General features: G+C 32.9%; 1 protein-coding gene across 1 annotated transcript; it reads left to right on the plus strand.

Annotated features, from left to right (window-relative positions):
- Positions 1 to 1911: 1911 nt before the first annotated feature.
- On the plus strand, positions 1912 to 19011 carry LOC129226143 (uncharacterized). The gene is made up of 3 exons (XM_054860743.1): positions 1912 to 2059; positions 9851 to 10041; positions 18195 to 19011. Exons 1-3 carry the CDS (start codon positions 1952 to 1954, stop codon positions 18934 to 18936), a joined length of 1041 nt encoding a protein of 346 aa, XP_054716718.1. The 5' UTR covers positions 1912 to 1951; the 3' UTR covers positions 18937 to 19011.
- Positions 19012 to 23055: the final 4044 nt, after the last annotated feature.

The following is a 23055-nucleotide window of genomic DNA, read 5'->3' on the forward strand; positions in this document are numbered from 1 at the left end:
TAGACAGTTATTAAAAGGAATAAATAAAATACATGTGAAAATGTATAAGCAGTGCAGGGGCTGCTACATTGTAGGCAAGATATTTTATTAACAGCTAGTTCAAGTAGTTTTAAATTGCATTACTAAGAGGATTTCTTCAAGCCACTTGCTATAAGAAAATTCAAAGCTGTTGCTTAAAACTTGAAAATCTCCAATTATATGTTTAATAAAAGGGCTACCTCTTTAAAGTTTTATCACAGCGAACTAAAATTTTGCATTTTAAATTCTTATAATAGCTATAATAAATTCTTATATTAATTTTTTTTTTTTAAAAATGGAAAGTCATAAAAATAAATAGACAAGTAAGAAGGTACATAAAATGATAATAATTTTCATTCGAGGAATGCAATATGCCTAAACTGTATTTTTATGTTTTTTAAAGCTGCTTTAGGAAAAGATTGTTGGACTCTCCATTCTCCAAAGAGCTTGGAAAAAATAATAGAATACAATTCACCAAAAGAATGAATGACAACTTTTTTAATTATCTGAGGGTAAAATTGATCTGAAAAAAAAAAAAAAAAAAAAAAAAAAAAAGTTTTTCTATATATGTATTTTATAGTGATGATAAATATACTGAACTAAAATTGCTTTAATTGGCTTTTTTATTTTTTAATTTAATTTATATTTTTTTAAATTAGTTTGCTTCATTTTGTCAAATAACATTGGGGCTGCAAACCTGATGAATTTTTAAGAGAAAAAAAAAATTGTAATAATAAAAATTTTCGTAACTAAATGAGCTACAAAATGAAGTAAACTGAATTAAAAAAAATAATAAATTGAATTAAAAAATAAAATAGTCAAATAAAGCTTACTTTACACAATATAAAGCACTATAAACGGTCACCCGACGCCCCTAGGACGCCGTGAGACCGTCGCTTTAATGTGGGTTAGTCCGCCCAAAGGCGTTCCTGGGACGTCTCTGCGTCGTCCCTTATTAAGCCTTGGTTTCCTAGAAGCGAATCGCCGATCTTCGACGTCGCTCATCGACGTAACGCTGAAATCAAAGTCAAGTGGATTCCGACGTGACCACTCAGAACGCCGAATTGGCTCGGGCGCGCATGAGCAGAAGAATCAAGTTTTCGCCTCGTCGAGGAACGACGCCGACGCTAAGCGTGTTCGCTTCTAGGAAACCAATGCTTTAGTCGCCGTCCGTCTCCCGGACGTCAGACGGTGCCCTTCTGGGGACGTCTACAGACCGTTATTGAACCCGGACATGAGGGCAGACTTAGGACGCCGGGGAGTGACGTTGCCGGGACGACTCTATCGTCAGCAGATGACGTCCCATTGACACCTGGGCGTCGACATTATGCTGAGTGGGGTCCCCACCCCCCGTTCTTTGCTATGGTAAGGACCCCACCGATGATTGTTCTTCTTTTAAAATGGCTTCAAGTCTTTCTAATTAATAGTACACAGGAACTAGCACCTTTTACGTCATTAATGTGCAGGCTGCGACAATTTAGGGGTGAATGAACCCAAGCAACAGAAAAGAGCTTTGGAATCAGGGTGTTGAAGTGCCATTTGTTAAAGAGTATACTAGAAAATCTGTAGATTTTCTTGTATACTCTTTAACAAATGGCACTTCAACACCCTGATTCCAAAGCTCTTTTCTGTTGCTTGAAGTCATCAACAGGATTAATAGGATAAAATAAACCAGGCTATCATTGAATCAAGGGAAAGACCCCTCCTTATTTACAATCAGGATCCAATGGAAGAAACTAACTCCTCCCTTTTCTGGAGTGGAAAACATGGGTCCAACAATATCTGGAATAAATATGCGTATTCGAGAGTAGAGACTCTGTCATTCAGGCTCTCATCTGAGTATTGCGCCTAGGCGTCGAAAGGAAAGCAAGAACTACTTTTCTATTTCAAATAGAAGAATCTCAATTCAGTCTCGGTTTCTATTCCATCAGTCATGGATTTTTGCAATTTTCCCCCTGATTATAATTATTTGAGTGTTGGAACTTCAGGAAATTGTCAAGAATTTCGTGTAAAAGAGATAGTTGATGAGATTTCAGCAAAGGTATGTATGCGTATTTTTATTAATTCCTAACTTACTTTTTACGAATAATTATATTTAAAAAAAAAAAAAAAACTGAACTGTTTGCAATCATAGACTCATAACAAAATTTGAAATCTTCAAACACAAATAATTTTGTTGTGGGCTTTTTATATTTAATGCTATAGTAAAAATGTACTTTTGGAACCAAAATTTTCAAATCATGGACTTTTAGGGTTTTCTCACGTTTGTTATAATAGTCATTCCAAAATTAATGCAACATTTGGTGTCCGAGACTTTTAAGTTATAATCTTTTCCCAATTTTTTCTCCAAAGTTAATAGTAAACATTAAAAGTGATAGGTCAGACCTAATTTTCTTTGATACATTACTAAAATTTTACAAAAAGTACATTTTTTACTTTTTAAATGGGGTTATTGAAATTGCGTCCAATGAAAAGTAATTTTTTAAAAAATATATTTATTTTTCTTTTCAACTCTTTGTAAACATCATATTATACTAACAAGTTTTTAAAATAAAATTTCAATTTTATTTTTATTTTATGGAAGAAAATCTTGTGTTCCCTTATATTTGTGTCCTGTGTTACTGCCTCCTTATTCTTTAATTATTATTAGAAGAATTTGTTGCTTAAATATTGTCAACAATAGCTATGCACTTCTACAAGTTATTATTAATGTAAAGTAGCCATTTTTTTCACCTGTGCTATTTTGAAGAATTCTAGGTTAAGAAAACAGAACTTTTGACGTAGGTGTCTTTTTGATGTGTCCCCTGTGTTACTATTAAATTCTATAAATGTTTAATTATTTTAATCTGTGTTAAAATTTTAGGGTTGAGTTTCACAAAAAAAAAAAAAACATATATTTTTGCATTGTTTCTATGAGCACATTAATATAAAGGGAATTTTTAATATAATTTTGTCCCCTATGTTACTAGTCCCCTGTGTTACCATGATCTTGGTAACACTGGAGTCAACAAAGTAACATAGGGGACTCAATTGTTTCTAAGCTTACTATGTAGTAAAATTTGAATGGAAAAAAACATAGGTTGAGAGAACATGCAGTATTTATTTTAAATTGTATGAAAAATATATGTATGTTTAATGGAATTAAATTAAGAATTTGCAAATTTTTCTTTGGTTACATCCAAATTTTTTCACTGATTGATTAACAAAACAAAACAAAGGAGAACTAAAAGGCACATTTTTCTTCTCTTACTCTATTTAGATTTGTATTGTAAGAATTTTAAATCTCTTTTTACCCGACTGCGTGTGCGCGACGCAAAGGAGGGTAATGTGTTTATGTATGTGTATGTATGTATGTCTTCCTATGTGGCGTTCTAGGGGCTAAACGCCTTGACCAATTTTGGTAATTCTTAAGTCAATCGATTTGTGTTAACCTTGGAAGTGTCACTTAAAATGTGACAGTAATCAAAATTCACCATATCAACAACCAGTTGTCATATTTTGTCAGTTCGGGATCGGCGCACGTTGGGTGTTACACACTGTGTCGCACGCTATCTGCGTGTGACAAATGCAGGTAGTTTTCACTGCCTAAACTTTTTTTGTTTACTAAGTCTACTAATTGGGACTTCAATGGCCAAGTGGTCTGAGCGATTGCTTCTCCCACTTGAGGCGGTGAATATAGACACTCTCGCTCCGGATGTACTTTCCCCTCTTTCTGATTTGAATTCTTTCATGTGTTCTTTATATGTATTCTGTACTGTAATAAAAAATTTATTATGCGTAAGGAAGGCAAGACACTCAGATTGTAGTCCTTATCAAAATAAACCCGTGCAATAAGCGCCAAAATAAAGAGTCTATTAATTCGATTTTCATCTCTAACATGTTGCATTTGTTTTTGCCTTGATTCAAGGGACTGAGTTTTGCGACGTTCTCCCATATAGCACACTTCGTCTGAGCGATGTTCCAGCGACGTCGCAATGTCCCATTCACGTCACATCACACTGCGCTATTAACAGTACGTCGCTGCGATGTTACAAGCAAACGTAACTGCAACATCTTGATGCGACATGCTTGAGACGTTTCCCCCTCTCTCGGAACTAGTACACGCATGCGCAAAATGAAGAACATTGCTAGCGAGTGCTGATTAACTGTGACTGTAAATTTTTTAACTGATTGATTCCAATGTGTTTGTTTTTCTATGGTTCTCCGCTATGATTACTGATTAAACGAGAAAGTTCGTAAACTAATTGTACTATTCTCTTATTGAGTGCAAAAAATTTTTTTTAATAATACTTAAAAAATCCGAATTTATAGCTTTGTTATGGAAGGATATTATTGTTTTCTATGCCTTGTGTTTTAATGTTGTCACACGTGTGCTGGTTTATTTTAAACTTAAGCGGTTAAGCTTCTCATCAAACATTTGATTTTAAAATTTTGAGTTTTAGTAGGTGATGGATCGTCTTCGATCCATAAAAAAAGTTAGCTAATAGAATTATGTGTGAATAGAATGAGTTATGTTAAATTTTATATTCATTACTTTATTTGCATAACGTAGGATGAAAACAATTACTCTACAATGTGTATTTGCTTAGTCTTCAGTATTTAAGCACACATTAAATATTAACTTTTCTGCGCAATACAATTCAATTCAGAAATGGATAGCGAAAGAGGGTAGTAGTGTATTTTCTTACTCTCTCTGCCGTTGTATCTTTTTCTGTCTTCTTAAGCAGTCCCATTCCTTTTGTCAGCAGTTAACTAACTATAGTTGGTACAATAAACTTAGAATGATAAAGCATTCATTATAAATGTCTTGAATGCAGACTAAGTAAGTATGAATAGTATTGATGTATACCTCTGTATTGTGCTGTGATTCCATCTATTGCTAGATCCTCTACCAAGTCATGCTGACTTGCAGATATTAAATTTAAAATAAACCCCAATATCTTTAAAATTCTCTTATTTTCATGTATCTCTGTTTAAAAAAAGCTTATATGATTGTGTCAAATATAGTTTTAAAAAATCTTCAAGTTACTCGAGATAATTTCAGTGTAATGACTGACAGTATATAAGATGTGTGAAGTCCTAATAATTGCACAAAATTGTACATAACTTTAAAAATAATCAGGCTCACGCAAGATTACGTAATCCAAAAAGTTATTTTCATTCAGAAAAATAAAGAATTTAAACCATATTTTTAAAACATAGTTGAGGTTTCCCCAATTTGTCTATTGTGAACGGCATTAACTTTTCAAATTAAAGATTCAAAATAGTAAAATTATTGCTCAAAATAGGTAGCTTTGAATTAATTTCATGTTTAATATTTACTGTACTTAATAAACATTTTGCTCATTTATAAGACTTATTTTATTCATAGTCTACCTTTCTTATTTGTTGTGATTTTAAATAAAATATGCATATACTTTCAAGATTTTGAAACAATGCACAGAAAAATGCTCTACTACACACAGGGTAGGCTTTCTGCTGGCAGAAACCAGTTTTTGCCATGCCATTGGCAGAAACTGGTAAAAACCGGCAAAAACTTAAAAGCGTCTTCAATAACTCAAGTAATTGCTAAATGATATTCATTTGAGTAAACAAAAAAATAAATAAAATAAATTTTATTTGATCATTTAAAAAAAATAAAATCCTATGTTAGTGCCTTTGATTTAGTTTGGAAACTAAATTTTTCAATTGCAGATGCTTGTAATCTAACAAAGGACGAAAAATCAAATGGGTGCTTAGGAGAGAGGATTGACGTACAAAATTTAACAGGCATTACTTAGTGTAATATGCTTGCTTTTATCATATGCTTATGTAGCAAGTACTCCTACCTTCCCCCCACCCTACACACCCTGTAAAACGTTGAAATGGTGTACCTTAAGTTATATAATCATTTCCGATGAGAACTTAAAATTTTTTTGAGAGTCCTTAATTTTCACTTTTAAAAATGAGTATGAACCCTGATGTATATATCAGCAGCAAATGTATCTGCACAGCATCAAAATGTACCCATGCAAGCGTGCATCTATATTATCTATCTATGTTGACAAACCTTGTAAACTGACCCACCCTGTGCAATCTAAAAAAGTAGAAATTATTTCCAATTACCTTGATATTGAAGATGAGTTTTGTGAACTAATAGTAATATTTCCTTCTAATTATATACAGTAAACTCCTGATTATCCGCGAGTCATTCAACAATCAAGAACATGTATTTTCGCAGCAAGAAGCTTAAGCCAATGGCTGTTTTCTTCTCGAAAAATTGCAGATTTAAACTCATAGTTGTTTATGTTTTATTAGTTATTGATTTGGTTATTTTTTATATTTTCTTCATCCTGCATGCCCTTGTTATATATTGATGTTCAGTTCTGTTGTGCAAAAATACAAAAACATTTTTATTGTGCTGCATATATTTTCACAAAACAAAATACTATGTATCAATAAAGCCATGTTTGTCAGCAAGAATATTTTTTACCTTTGGTAGTCCCTCTCTATAGCCTTTTAGCGGTTTGGCCGCAATTTTTGATATCCACTACACTTGTGCCTCTTAACTCCTCATATAATCGGGAGTTTACTGTACAGTTGAACTTAGTAAATGTGAAATGCCAGAAACTCCACAATTTGTTCGATTAGCTGTTATTTATAACAGTTGCATAAATAAGTGAAATAGTGAAAAAAACAAATGAGTGTTGTCTTAAAAAAATGAATTACTACTATTCATTATTACGGTATGAACGTATCTGTTAGTTATTAAGATTTTCCATTTTTTGAAAAGAAGGATGCTAAACAGTGGAGGAACAAGTGATAATCCGCATTGACACATAGAAAGTTCCGAGAAATGTCCACATACAACAGGTATAAGGGCTTAATGCTCCATACAAAAATATTTAACGTATGGTTGACTTTTTAGTCGTACAAAATGATGTATAATTTCGAGAAAAAAATGGCGTTCATCAGCAAAAGTTTTCAGAGGAGGGGTCAAAAATTTTTGTTTGTTTTAGCCTAAACTTTCATTTGAATGCACCTATTGTGCATAAGATTTTCAATTTAATTATGTACAGTGATGGTCCTATCATTTTTTCTGAGAGTATACTCCCAGTAATCAATTATGCACAATATGTGTATGCGATCATATGCATATTATGAAAATTTTTGAAGCTTGAGGGTATAGGATATATGTTGCACTATATGGAGTATACCCTAGGGGGGCACCACTGATTATATATAGTGGACCCTATCTGAACACTCGCTAAAGTGAGCACTGGCCTGAAACATAAATTTTTGGGAGGGCAGAACACAAGATAGTCCCAGAATACATGTGCATTATCCAATTTTCTCCTATAAAGAACACGTCCATAATCCAAATTTTTTGCTTGGTTCCATGATTGTTTCAAACCAACTTAACTAAGAAAATATTCGTTTTAACCGAGATTTTGTATCAACCGTGAATATTGGGAATTTAACAATATTTTTGCATTAATATTTTATTATTGGGTCTAAATGCTACTAAAATATATATATCGTCACCTCAGAGCAACAGTAGGATATCTTAGTATTATTCCTGGGATTAGATTTCTTACTGTTACTCTGAGGCGACAATACTCTCTTGCTATATTATTTTCTGGGACATTCCAAGGTATTTTTGACATTATGTAGAGTCTGTAACATGACCTTTTTTTGCCATAACTTTTTAATTTTCAGTTTGATTTGCAAATTATTTTAATTTGAGCTGGTGTGTTGGTAGGAAAATATCAAAATAAAATAATATGCTAATCAAACAGAAAATAAAAAAGTTATGGCAAAAAAGGTCACGTTACGGACTCTACATAAATGTCAAAAATACCGTGGAATGCTCCTACTTTTTAAATTGAACAATCACTATTCGTATTCAACAACCAGGGGCATGCACAAAAATTTTGGGGCCCCATCACAAATGTCTTTCCCGTTACCCTTTATGTTGTTTATCCCTATTTTCATCCCTAGTTTAAAAAATATTTTGTCAACAGGTGTCCCCCCTTTGCACGCCCCTGGCAATAACTAATCTGAGTTTTTTTTTTCTTTTGTACTTCTTAAGTTAGTGTGTACTAACTTGTACAAATTGTTTGTGTTATGTGAGAATTTAAATATTTTGTTTGAATGGTTAGCAATTTTAGCAAACATTTAGAATTAATGTGAATGTTACTTGATGAAAAATACAAAATTTTTGTTTTTTCCCAATAAATAAGAAAAGATTTCAGAAATTTTTAGCTGCGAGCTGTCACATTTCCTCAGCAATATCACAAGCCCAATGAATGTGCATGTAACTGAAGTTGGACAATTCCACGTGTCCAGAACATCTCTGGGCTGTCGCATTGGGATGAAAACATCACACTGCGACAACCCATGCATGTCGCATTGTGACGTAACTGAAGTTGGACAATTCCACGTCTCCAGAATGTCTCTGGGCTGTCACATTGCGACAACCCATACATGTCGCATTGCGACGTAACTGAAGTTGGACAATTCCACGTCTCCAGAACGTCTCTGGGCTGTCGCAATGCGACGAACCATACACATCGCATTGCGACGTAACTGAAGTCGGACAATTCCACGTTGCCAGAACATCTCTGGGATGTTTCTGGAATGTGCCGTGACGTGCCCGAGACGTTACAGACGTCGCAGTGCGACGTATTTGCTACGTTGCCGAGATGTGACTGTGCTATATGGGTTAAAGGGGTTAATTTAGCAGTAACTGTTTTACTCATTTTCCTTCTGTTAGCTACTTTTACAGTTACATGACTCAGAAATAAAAAATATATGCATTATTCGGTGCATTTTCTTTTTTCTGATCAATGTTTAATATTTAGTAGTATTTTCTAATAAATATTGATTTTTCATACGAGTCGGTTTTTCTTCTAATTGGGGAATTCCACGAGTTATAAGCAGAAAAATAATGGAATTCCACCAAAGACCACAGTTACACTAGTAAAAAAAAAAAGAAAAAGAAAAAAAAAAAGAAGGTTTTTAATCAGCAGCGTTTATATTGTTCAATGTTAACGAAATAATAAGTGAAAGAAAGAAAAGTAAACAAAAGAAAATAAGAAGTATTAGAAATTACTACTCAATTTCAGAGAAGTTGTAAAAAAGGTTAGCCTAAGTTTTCGTATGTGTGTCCCATAAAAAGCTAGTAAGTCACTTAAACAAGCAATAATAAATACAAACTGGAGGAAGCATTTCCTAGTTAGTAATCGGGCAATAAAAAAAACTAATATTCTTTCAAACCATGTTTGCTTCTTAAAAGTTGAAAAATTAATAAAACAAAAGCATTGCCTGCTCATTAGCAGAATGCCTCCATTTAAAACCTGCAAAAAAAAAAAAAAAAAAAAAAAAAAAACCTTTCAGTGTTTTTTTTTTTTTTTTTGTTTTTGGCCAATCACTAGCATTTTCTAAAACTTCTCGCCCATTAATTACATGGTCAGGAATTTATTTTAGGAGAGACCCCATGCAAATGAAAGAGAAAATATAAAAATTCTTATTCTTCAATGATTATAACTGTAAAAAATGATCCATGCATACATTTCAGGTTGGTGCATTCCTAAAAATAGCTTTTAACCATTTCACTATCTAATGGACAACGAAGTTTAAAGCAAAGGATTTTCTATGCTAACATGTGACAGTTATTGAGTAAGCTGATAGTGGACCATTGACAGCCAATCTTTTCACCTAGGGTCAAAAAGGTAGGGAAGGAAGGGTGAAGGAGATGATGAACGGTTAGGGGCAATTCAACAATTTATTGTAGAACTTGAACTGGGTATTTCAAGTCATTGTGTTTATTGTTTGTTTTTACTTCTTCCAGGTTTGGCTTAAGTCCTACAGTTACCAGAGCAAAACCACGTGGCGCAAAGCAAAGACTTATCCCAAAAGTGGGAAAAACAATTTATTCAAAGAAGATTATAAATGTGTTCATTGCACTGATACAAGATCAAAAGGAACAAGGAAGTCGAAGAACACAAATTGCCCAATAAAATTGCAAATCAAGGTAGAGAGGTAGGTAACAAATATTGAAATACTTTTCAACAATAAAATTGATTCAAAAAACTTTCCATGGTTAACGGCTGAATGTATTTATGAAATTTTTTACAAAAACAGCATAACAGTTTGTTGTGAAATAAGTTTTAATCAGGTTAAATGACACATTGACACACAAATGAAAAATTTTACTTGTTTGTTTTATTATATCGTTAGCAGTGGTGTTGTTATAAAGTTCTCTAAAAATGCAGTTTTTGCAAATTTTTCTTCCTGCTAATGGCTTAAAAAAAAAGAAACATTTTTCAGCGCAGCATTAAAATGTCATCCGCTTCAAATGGGGTTACCAGCTTTTAAATTATCGCTATTTAGTGTCAGGTGTTAAACCTTTACTCATCCCCACCCACCTTATTTTTCACGATTCTGAATGTTTGGTGAATATGTCAGTGATATTAATAAAATTCATCATGCTGACTTATCAAATGATAATTCTAAAATTATTTTGTTTTAATAAACTTTTTTATTTACCGTTTTTATATTTTTAGTGCTTTCATTTTGAAAAATGCAATCTGATTGCATCCGATATGAGAATCGAAATTTTATTCTTTTTTTCAACCTAACTTCGCTTTATATGGAAACAAATAAATGAAAAGTCTATTAAAACCATCATTTCAAAATTTTAAAACGAAATTCTGTTTTTGTTTATGAGTCAAAAACTTAAATACTGAATAGATGGTTTAATTTTAGTTTTGCTGCAATTGTGTCGATAGATATTAATGATCAATTTATCATTGGCTTCTAAAATGCAATTCTAAAATAATTTTTAAAAAATTCATTCTTTTACGAGCCCTTTTTAGCCTACTTTCCCAGTAAAAGTCAGAAAAAGAAGAAAATAGCTTGAAAGAAGGCTTAATGCATCTTAAAAATGTCGCGAAAAACAAAAAAAAAAATCAAAAATAAATAAAATAATTAAATAAATATCGAAAAATTAAACATTGGAAAGTAGGGTATTGAGATGGGGAAAAATGTCTGTCTGTCTGTCCCCCCCCCCCCCAATAACTTTTGAATGAATAGTCCAATTTGAACAAACTTTGTTTTGTTCGAAAGACCTCGGCAAGGACACCTCATTCCCATATTTCACTTTTTGATTTGAACTATTTTTTGTTCAATTTTGAACAGTTCCAAAAAACTTAACATTAGCGCCTATGGGGGAAAATGAAAGTCAATGTAGATTCCGTAACCGTAGTTGAAGGTGGATTTATTTCAAACAAATTTTGTTGGAAATAGCTCTTGACGCCAAACTCGACTCCGACTCTGAAAATTAGATGCACCTGACTCCGACTCCTGTGTCCGACAATTAATCGGACTCCGACTCCCCGACTTCGTAGCTTTGGGAAAAATTTATACACGGAGGACAAATGACCAACTCCGATTCTCGGATATTCGTCTCCGACTCCTTTATCCCAAAATGAGATTGACTCCGACTCCGCAGCTATGGTTTTCACTGTGAAATAATTATTGTTGATATGATTTGTTTTTATTTTCACGCTAAAGTTATAATTTAGGTATTCAGTTTTCGGCGAATAAACTCGAAGTTCTTTGTTTCTACATAACAATGTGCACAGACGATTTTTTTTTTTTTGACAATGAAAAGTATTTCTTTAAGTTGACATTTTATTGTTTTTATTTATTTTGGTAAATGCATTAATTCATTTAAAAAATTATTTTTGGCAACAGGGGAAAAAGAAACGATTTTTTTTTTATATGATGTATTTATTTTTTAATAAGCTTATTAATTTTAATTATTATTTTTTTGTTTTGAAAGCTCTTAAAGAATTTTTTTTAAAGGGAAAAAAGTGTATTAGCTGCTTTGTTTAAAAGGTGCTGCTTTTTTTTTATGCATCTTTTTTTTTTAGATGTGTGAGGAATACTTTATGCCTAGAAATTAGCAAAAATATGTTTGAAACAATTTGCGATTTTAGCTATTTTTGGGAATATTGATCAGGTACTAGAAAGTAGTATGGGTATACGGGAAAGTAGGCTCGTATAGTTCTAGACGGAACTTCTTGTTATACTTTTGGAGCCTTCGTTTTGAGAATTGCGATGTCTTTGCATCCAATTTGAAAGCCGAATGCTTCGAATTTTTGATGTTTAGTACGTTTTGTTAAGAGGTAAACATATAAATTCTCCTTTTATTTTTATTGAAATCACGAAATTTAGAAGTTTCAAACGAAATTCTGAGATTTTTAAGAGTTTCCAAGAGTTAAATGCTGAACCACTGCTTGAATTTTATTTTTTTGTTTCAATTATGAAACGGAAACTAACATTATTAACGGAAAAATGAAAAAATGTCATAAAAACACCCACTTTGAAATTTCGTTTTACAATCCCCCCCCCCCCCCCAATGCAAAATTATTTGTTTTTTCACAAATGAAATGGACCTTGTGAAAAATCCTGGATAGACTGGATGGAAATTCATCAGATCGCACCATTGATGAAACTTTTAGGGAGAGGTAATTAGAGAAAGATTTTGGTCTCAGTTTGGGGGGGAGGCATCTCCTGCCTTATTTCAAAAATAATTATTTAAAAAAAGACTCGTTAATATTATTTTTATTTTAACTATGCTCAAAATTTTGCAGACAGATAATGAAGTTCTGTCTCAGACAGCTACAAAACTTTATGCCACTGGGTTTTAAACTCTAAGTATAAACAACAAAAAATGACCAGTTAACATCAAATTTTAATTCTTTTGCATTCATTGTAATATTGGAGACTCAATTGCTTAAAACTACTAATGCGCAAAACCTCGATTTTCTCGAATGCAATTTTTTTGAGCTGTGTCACTTTCCTTTCCATGGTGCGATATGGCAGACAGCTGATGGTTTCTTAACAGACTTTTGGGTTATCCATCATATCATAATAGTGAAAATTAGCAAAAATTTTGCTTTGTTTTTTGGGTATACAAAGTATTAGGGATGAAAAGTTACTTTATATAAGACAGAAAGTGGCTAACAGTGGCGGATCCAGCCGATTGTTTTGGGAGGGGCCATCCGAAATTTTTGAACAAACTCCCCAGGGCCGAATTTAGCTCCATGCCGCCTCTAGGCAAATTTGAAATCTGCCGCCCCCCCCCCCTAAAGAAGAAAAATATCCTTATTTCAAAAAAACGTAAAAAAGTGTTCCCCAGATTCAAACTGTCAAACTTATGAAGAAATGATGGCGTTTCACATTCTGAGGCGCCCTGATGAAATGATCACAGTGATCTCCCAAAAACATTTTTAGTTGGCAAATTTTGCTGACGATTCGGCAAATACCATGATTGAAAAACATTTGACTTTCATAAGATGTGTGAAAGTAATCATTAATAAATTACAAGAAAAAATTGTCTCTGTGGAAAATGAAAGAATGCTAATATTTTACTTTCAAGAAATTTACATTCAAAAAATGTGTATTCTAATAGCAATTTTGCCGCCCTAGGCAACTGCCTACTCTGTCTATTAGGAAAATTGGGCCCTGATAACTCCCCAGAAATTTTACTAAAATGAAGTTTTAAAAACTTAATTTTCGGGGTATCGAAACATTAGGTGAGGAGGTGGATTTAGGAATCTCCCTCAAAAAAGTTTCAAAATTTAAATTTCCGAGCAATTTTTGAAAATTAGGAAACTAAAAACGCATTTTGTCTGTTTTTGATGATGTACGGAGAAAGGTCAGATTTCGGGCGCTGGCCCCAAAATACTTTTTGAAAATAAAGCTTAGAAACCAAAATATTCTGTTATTATACATTGAGAAGTTAGAAGAGGAGGGAATCTCTTCTAGCTCTTCAGCTGTCCAGCCTAAAAATACACCTTTAGGTAATGTTTGCTTACATTAAAGGAAGTGTGAAGGTGCTTAGAATCCTTCCTTCCGGGAAATATTTTGCCTTTGAGGCTCCAAAAATTCGATTTTTAACTATATTTATACATATTTTAGAAAGGGATGGAAGATTCGTGAGCTCTTCTATATCCTCCTTTTAAAACTATCATCACGATATAAAATAGGGAGAAAGGGGGTCCTATCAAAACTCGTTTGTAATTAAAGTCCCAAAAAAAATCATTTAAGTTCAGGGGTCGATCCAGCGCCAAATTGGGGCCGCTTTGCGGCCCCTTCACAAAATTCCGCATGGCAAAAGCGGCCCCATTCACAAAATTCCGCGTCGTAAAAGCAACCCCTTCACAAAAATTTATAGCCTTTTCACAATATTTTTTAACCGCAAATGTGTACGCATCTACGCGGGAGCCTCTTCCACCTTCCCCCATCTTATCTTTTTGCTTGCTGCATGAGGTGTTTTTGCTTGAGAGCGTCAGAGGGGGGACGGGAGAGGGACGATTGTGATTGGTAGCTTGTTTTCAGGAAAATCCTAAATTTTACTTTGATTACGCAATATATATTTAGTATTAATTTGTGTTAAGTTTCAAAATCCAATTCTAAAATAACTTTAATTAAAATAAAATTATTTTTCAGGCTGTTTTTATATTTTTATTTCTTTTTAAGATCTTGATTTCCTTACATCCGCCATGGTAAACGAATTTTTCGCATTTTTGATGTTTACTGTACCTTGTTAAGAGGCAAACAAATAAAATTTCTTATATATTTATTAACATCATTAAATTGCAAAATTTTAAACGAAATACCTACTCTGCAAGAACATCAAAAGTCAAAAAATTAAACGCTAAATGTTGGTGCAATATTATTTTGGGTTTTAATTACTTTTAAGTTTTTCAAACACATACATGGAATCGTTAATGAGTATTTCACTTCTGTGTTAAGAAATATGTGATATCTTTGAGTCTGTTCATATTGTATTTATTAGGAGTTATCATTACGTTCAGCAGCATGTGCAATTTTTATTGCTCTTAAAGTATTTGACAGGGGCAAACAGGAAATCTGTTGTGAGACTTTCACCTTAAGAAAGTGTGCCTTGCATATGTATATTTGTAAAAAAACAATAAATGTAATGTATGTGTCAAATTACGAATAAAATGTTAAGGGTCTTACTTTTCCCCCCTCCCCCCAGCGCATTTTCTCTTGAGAGCTTTCAGGTATTCTTCAAGAACTTGCAATCACCCCTGAAACCTGTCTAGGGCTTTTCTATAACTTTTCTATAACGATACGACAGCTAAAAATGCTTTAATATAATCTTTTCCAAGAAAAAAATCACGAGAAGGTCTCTTTTACAAACATAAAGAAAATTCACAAATATATTTTGCTTTTTCACAAAAATAACGAAATTTCACAAAAATATTTTGCCTTTTCACAAAATGGGGACCCAAAAAATAAAACCTGGATCGACCCCTGAAGTTGCTTTTAAGCAAGTTAACTGATAAAGGCTGGATAAGATAGTTTCCATTGACATTTTTGCCAAATAAATGACTTAAAATGCAATTTTTTGCTTCATATCAAGGCATTTGTGAAAGGGCATGGGAAAAGGGGTTCTCCTCCTAGTTTCGAAATTAAAGCCATAAAAACGAAAATTTAGGCTCTCTTTGGTCTTGTGAACAATAGGTAAACTCTGAGAACAGAAGCATTTAGAGATGGTCCAAGTATCTGTAGTTAGAATCAAGAAAGGATGTAAAAGATGAAGAAAAATTTTGGAAATAAAAGTTTTGATTTGAGGATAGGAATATATTTTATCTCCCAATTAAGATCTATACTTCTTTTTCAGTAAAATACATGTGTTAAATTTTGTTATATATATTCTCATAATATTTTTTTTCTTTTTTTTCCTTAAAAAAATTCATACAAACACAAGGCTTTGGGAGGGGCCATGGCCCCCATGGCCCCCCTCTAGATCCGCCCCTGGTGGCTAATTGGTACTTGAAAGAACAAAAATAAGTTTTGTTTTTCAAATTATTATGTTTTGAGACATTTCAAAAAAGTAATTACCGTCTGTAATGTTTTCATTACTTCATGAATATCTCTAATATATGCCTAACTTTCATTCTTGGTATTGAAATAAGATTGGTATGAAAGTCGCAAACACTTTGTGTGTAACTGGAGAGATCTCCGCATGCCCAGGAGATCCCGCTCATATATCATGCTGCTGAGATATGTTTATTCGTTAAAGTATATGTGGCATAGTTTAATATTAATACTATTTTAAATAATAATAGGAGGCTATTTTAGATACTATTTTCCTTGTTTGATGACTATTTTGCAGACTATTTTTCATTTAAGAAGCTACTAAAACGACTATTTTTAAGACCATAACTTGATGGCAGCCCTGCTAGTACGGTGAAATGAGATGAATCGGAATAAAAAGTAATTGAGAAATACTTTTCAGCTTTGACAAAAAAGGGAAAAAAAAAGGTTGATTTTTTGACTACAAACTTTGGTCCTGTTTTTTTCTTGCAATTTTAAGCAAAAACAAAACATGTTGAATAGTTTGTATTTTTAAATAAAAAAAATTTATTTGTGTATTCTCCAATGCACCCTGCAGAAAGGAATGAATGAGGGTTACACAGTTTAACACAGTTAAAATCTTTATCATAAAATTACGTAATAATGAAGGGGAGTAGACATAAAGGAAAGGGAAGTAACTTTCATGCAAGTGAATGTATAAATTGCCAAAAATTCGAAAAACAACTCAGTTAAGATTAAAATTAATTGTAAGAAAAGTGCTATTGAATTAAGAAACATTCAGATTTAATACAAATTCAATTCTTCACGTTGTTGATAAAATTTATCACAGGGGTACCCACCTTGAGGGGTCACTTTTTGGGGGATTCACAACATTTAGGGGGTGCACCCCTGGTTATCATGTCCTTGAAATGAATAGATATTTGAATGTTTTCACTTGACTGAAGTATCATAATGAGGGCTTCTGTTGAGGAATAAGGTAAACGTTTCCCACCCATCCGTCATTGTTTAAGGATACAGGGGTGGATTTATAGTCTATTCAAGAGGTTCGGCGGTTGAAAAAAAGCAATTCCCTCGAACGGACCTGACATGACTCCGATAAAATTTGCAATGAGCCCCCACTGGAGGCAGGGCCGGATTTGGCCCCCACAATCAGGGCCGGATTTAGGGGAGGGCACGTGGGGCTACTGCCCCAGGGCCTCCACAACAAAAGGGCCCCCACAATAAAATTTTTACAAATTATTTTAACTTTCACGGGTTAAAAATATCCGATATATGCATATATATCAAAATATTCGGATATATATCAAGCTATTGGATATGTTAGAAAATACGATTATCTTTTCGAACCTTGATTAGGGGCCTTCACTCCTTCGTTGCCCCCGGGGCCTCCACACTTCCAAATCCGGCTCTGCCCACAATAAAATTTTTACAAAATATCCTAACTTTCACGGGTTAAAAATATCAGATACATACATATATATCAAAATATTCCGATATATATCAAAGTATCGGATATTTTCGAAAATATGATGATCTTTTCGAACCCTGATTAAGGGCCTCCACACTTCCAAATCCGGCACTGACTGAAGCCATACTCTCTTAAGCTAATAATAATAATTTTTCAGTTACAGCACCTTTTTTCAAAGCTTTTTTAAATTTTTATTATTTTCTTTCTTTTCCAAAATGGAATTTATAGTTATTTGAAGGGAAATACGTATCTAAGAAAATGACATACTTTTTAAAGACAGAAATACATTTGTTACGAAGCTATTTTCTTTTTAAATTGGAATCTGGGAGAATTAGAAACATTGACACTTGAAATTAAAAAAAAAAAAATAAATAAATAAAAATTTATAAACTTTTTGGGATGAATGATTAACCTTAAGGTTCAACCTAGGATATGAGGAGGAAGCTCTTGAACTCAAGGATGTGCACAGGAGGAGGAGGAGGGGGGGGGAGATTAAAATAATAAAAATTACTATCCAAAAATTGTTGGCAGGTTTAAGTAGAAATCCAAAAACATTGTTAAATGAATTGTTCCTTAAAGTTTTTTATGTAAAAGGCGTGTGACAGAAGACATTATTTGATGAATGACTCATTTACTAATGTTAAAATGAAATTATGATTCCATTACTTCTAGTTAATTCAAATACCTGGTCTTAAATCAAAAGTATCAGGTTTTTATAACCAATGGGGAGAATTCATAATTCCCTACACTATATTATCAAAATTTGATATTTACATTATTCATCATCAATCTTTTTTTTTTATTTTAGATATGTCGAAAAGTCTACTAGCGCCAAGAAGGATAATACTCTAATTAAAGAGTGGCCAACCTTAATTACAATTAGAGATGACCACAATCACACTGTAGGAAGTGCAGAAGAACTTAAATACAGAGACTTATCAGAGGAAACTAAATTCAAATTGTGCGAATTATTTAGAATGGGCTATGAACCAGCAGAAGCATTACATGTTCTGAAAACAAATTTGCTTCTAGAACATGGGGATGAATATTATGAAAAGGCAGTTGACAATTTCTACGTACCAACATACAAAGCGGTTCACAGACTCTTTGAAAGGGAATTTCATCAGGAGTATGGGAATTTTACTGATGAAAAAACGTTCAAGTTTTTAGAAAATCAATTGAACATTTACAGTGCAGAATCCAGTGGAAAAGCCCCTTCTCATCAGGTAGAGGATTCCTGTGATGTTCCTGTCATCGAAGATAGTATAAGCGAAGAAAATATTTTTCTATCTGACAGTTCAGCCATACAAAGTATCGACATAGCTACCACCCCACATTTAACTGAAACAGAGGAAGACGACTTCAATGACTTATTGAATAGAATGAAGGCAGGGATCCGTGAAAACCTATTTGCCTTTGTTCCAGCTGTTAAAAAAATGATTTCAAATGCAAAGACATTCGCAAAAACTGAAAGTGGGCTCCTATCTGCAATGCATACTTTTGGAATATATTCTGGACTGCAATCACAATCAAAGCTGCACAAAGTTTAGTTAGAAGGAGCCATAAAACCATGAGTAGTGTACAACCAACGGCAATAGGTCGTAGAAAATTATGGCCCTACCAGGCAAAAGGAAGACTATGCCCAGGTCGAGTGCGTGGAGCAAAAAAAAAAATCTTCAGACCACCGCTATACAACATTTGGGTCCCTCCCTAAACAAAAAGAAAAAGCAGTCCACAATTTACAAGATTTTTAACTCCCATCATTAGTCCCCCATCAATAGTCGCTAGATTTGAATACTTGTGTGCTTAATATTTAAACTGATGAAGTAAACCGGCCGGGACTTTGGGATTTTGTCTGAAAACCAGGACTGTTCCAGTCAAACCAGGATGTCTGGCAAGCCTAAACAACATAACCAAAAATGGATACTGACTATTATATTGGATATTCGACTATTATATGTATGTGCTCTGAAAAACCACAGAATATCACAGTATGATATACTTAAAGTATCATGTAAAATTTAAAAAATATAAGAGTTATTTAAAACAATATGTAATATTTGAATAATTGTTTATTGATTATTACACTATGCTTTTACAGTGAAACCTGTCTATAACAATACTGTCTATAACAATAAGCTTGTCTATAACAATATTTTCCTTGGTCCCAGCAAAATGTCAGCATAAATAAACTAAACTGTCTATAACAATAACCTATCTATATCAATATTTTTTTTAAGTCTCAACAGTATTGTTGTAGACAGGTTTTACTGTATGTATATTAGAATTAGTAATTTACTTCAAATCTTTATTAATTAGTTTATTGAATTACCTAAGCAAACAGCTGCTTTACTCATTTTTCTTCTTATTAGCTACTTTAAAAAAAAGGATTTAAAAGAAAAACAATATATACATTACAACAACCATGATTTTCTTTTTTTCTTGGTCATTTTGTGAAAAATTGTTTTTGTGGAATTTTTTTCCTTTTTGTGGAAAAAACTAATATTCGAGGCATTTTTCTTTTAAATATTTTTTGTGAAACAAAAATTCCTGTCATATCGCTGTTTGGCTATCAAAAATCTAACCTGAAATCTCTTTGGCCTACAGTATTTCACTGGGAATGACTCGAAAGCTGGAGGTATTTTACTGATGTTTTGCTTTCAGATAAATTGATTAAAAGAGATGAAAACCCCCTTTTTTTTATGAAACTGTGAAAGGATTAATTTCAGGGTATGAATTTTGTGAAGTGGTTACTCATACAGAACAGAATTTTGTGAAGCACAGCAAAGGGATTTGCATGTGAATTGACCCATTTTTGTATTCTTACTTGGAATATTTTTCTAAGAAATTTCAAATTACTTTAAAATTGAAAATGAGAATGAAGAAAGTTAATGAAAAACTGTTATCTGAATTTACATTTTTGTACATAAAATTATTGAATTATATTGTGTGTGTAATTATTATTTCTATATCATTTATTCATTACTACTGATCAATTTATATTTACAAGTTTGGTGCAGTCATTTCTTGCTGTGACAGCTTTGTCTTTGAAGAAAATGAAAGTAGTATTTTTCTTGCAGTCATACTCTTCTCATTCTCCAATTCAGTTTTTTTCATTAGATATGATGTCATATTCATTTAAGACATCATTAATGATGTCTTGATCATCAGTAACTTTTATTCTGTCACTGTCACATCTGAATCTTCTTTAGAGGTTATCCAATCTACATTTTTTCATTAGTTAACTGAAATTTTGTAATTAAATGTTTTGTATAATGAGAAAATTCAGCAGCTTTGGCATTAGTAAAATAAATATACAGTCGGACCCTGATTTAACAAACCTCTATTTAACGAATTTCGCGATTTAAGGAATTTTTCTTTTTCTCCAAGTAAAATGAAGGCCAAAACCCCTATTTACCAAATAATAAATCCCGAATTAATAAATTATTTAAACAGCCGGATTTTTTTTTCGGTAATTTGAGTTAAAAATATTGGATTGTTTTCCAAATGATATATCAATCTTGTCTGCAGCTAAAAAAAAAAAAAAAAGACTTATCTTGGAATCAGCAATATTTAATAGGCAAGGGGCAGTCAATGAATAGCGAATGTTATGCAGAAAACGCTAATTAAACTCCCATTCAAATTTCTTTTTTTTAATGCTTTACATGGCCTGGAAACTGTAAAAACATCTCCCATGCAGCAGGCTGTAAATGACACAGTATTTTCTTCTCTCCACAAAGTCGAAAGAGCACTATTTTGAGTCAAGTGTCAAGGAAATTGTCAGACATACATTACTCAGTACTTTAACATTTCAAATTAACTAGTGTGTAATAAGTCGAGGGGAATGCTGAATAAAAAGTGTACACTCTCTAATTACGGATTTTTTTTTTTTTTTGTGCAGTTGCTTATTAAGGCTTTCAGTAAGGTAAGTGCAATATTTTATTAATTTTTTAAGTACCCCCCCGATATCACAAATAACCCCGATTTAATGCATAAAAGTTGGGGTCCCAATGAATTCGTTAAATTGGGGTCCTACTGTATGTGGAACCCTTCAAATTCATTTTACGTTTACAAAATTAGTTTTATTCAATAATCTTTTCCCTCTTTAGGTTTACAATAAAATACAACGCGAAAATTTCATAAAAAGGAATTAATATTTCAATCTCTGTTTAGGGGTTCCCCCCCCCTTCCCATGAGGAAGGGGGATTTGGGAAAATAAATAAATAAATATTTAAAAAGCCGGAGTCGGACGGGTTTCAAAATCCAGGAGTCGGAGTCGGCAATTTTTCTTCCAACTCCGCAGCCCTGGTTCTCTATACAAATCATAGGCGACGATTAGGACTGAAAAAAAAAGGGGGTGGGGCAGGAAAAAAAAGTCAAAGGGTTTTTAGCGGCAGGGAAAAAAAGTACAAAATTTTGCTAAGGCTGGTTTTGAGAGCATATCAGTGGCAATTAATGCAAATCTAACATAACTCATTTTTCTTAAAATTTTGATGAATTATGTATACAATAACTCTCCCCGAAGAAGCATTTATACATGAATTAGACTTATATTATGTATCCCAAAGTATTTTGAGATTTCACAAACACTTTGTAATAATTTCATTAAGCAAGTACGGCTTGCTTTAGTAAAACAATTGATTTACTAATATCTAAACAATGAATACATGAACTAAAAGTTATTGCTTGTGCTAAATAATGTTTCGTGAACAGATATACAAAGTAAAATAAATAATTATGATGCATGATCTGAAAATTTTGCCACTTCTGATTTTTTAATAAAATTTCTAGTTTTGGTTATTAAATTAGAAAATAAAATAAAAAATTAACCATAAAACATGTGGGGCCGTCCCCCCCCCCCAATCGCCGCTACTGATACAAATCCAGTTTATGTCGGATCTCGACCAAATTTGGCAGGGAAGTGGGCACCACAGAAGGAACGTAGGGGGGGGGGGGGGGTTGTCCAATGAAAAGTTTTCAAAACTTTTCATTGGACAACCCAGGTCTGAGAGACGGAATTAGAAAATACAAAGAGTCGAAGTTCTCAGGTTAGGTTTAACTATAGATAGTGATTTGATAATTATATTATGTGTAAGACTATTGAAATCTGAGGATATTATTCTTTTTAATCTGTTCTACAGTTTATTTTTGCAACTAACTGTCAAAAAAAGAAAAAAAATGTTTTATTTTTTTAACAGTAAGCATGTTGTTGCATAAATTTTTAAGGGTCCCGCTTCGCCGGGGGGGGGGGGGAGAAAATCTAGTCACCTTAGTCATACGAGCACTTGACTGTAACTTTAAAAAACTATAAATACAAAACATCGGAGCATAGATTACATGCAAATTAGTTTAACCAAAAATCCTTATAAGGCCTTTTATATCTTGTTTCATGTATAAAGTGTTTGTTCAAACTGCTTGATTTGAAAAAATATTTTATTTCACCTCGCATTTTATTTTACCTCTAAGCTTAAAGAGTAGCTAAGAGATATGAACATATTTTCACTTACCTCCTTCCCTTAACAAAACTCGACAGTTATTTTTCTTGCTTCATGCTTCTCTTCGTCCCAGCGTTGCAAATTTCCGGTTAATCGGTGGACGTCACGCCAGTATGGTAGCCAATCAAGGAAAAGCTCTAGGATGTGGATATTATGCATGGTTAATGATACCAA

The sequence above is a fragment of the Uloborus diversus genome, chromosome 7 (genome assembly GCF_026930045.1).
Source record: "Uloborus diversus isolate 005 chromosome 7, Udiv.v.3.1, whole genome shotgun sequence".
Classification (NCBI taxonomy): Eukaryota; Metazoa; Arthropoda; class Arachnida; order Araneae; family Uloboridae; genus Uloborus; species Uloborus diversus.

What these genes read in the sequence shown, in the direction of transcription:
- LOC129226143 (XM_054860743.1), top strand. Translation starts at nt 1,952, where the DNA reads ATGGATTTTTGCAATTTTCCCCCTGATTATAATTATTTGAGTGTTGGA. An exon ending in TTGATGAGATTTCAGCAAAG is followed by an intron (nt 2,060 to 9,850) that starts GTATGTATGCGT and finishes TACTTCTTCCAG; the next exon opens with GTTTGGCTTAAGTCCTACAG. An exon ending in TTGCAAATCAAGGTAGAGAG is followed by an intron (nt 10,042 to 18,194) that starts GTAGGTAACAAA and finishes TTTTTATTTTAG; the next exon opens with ATATGTCGAAAAGTCTACTA.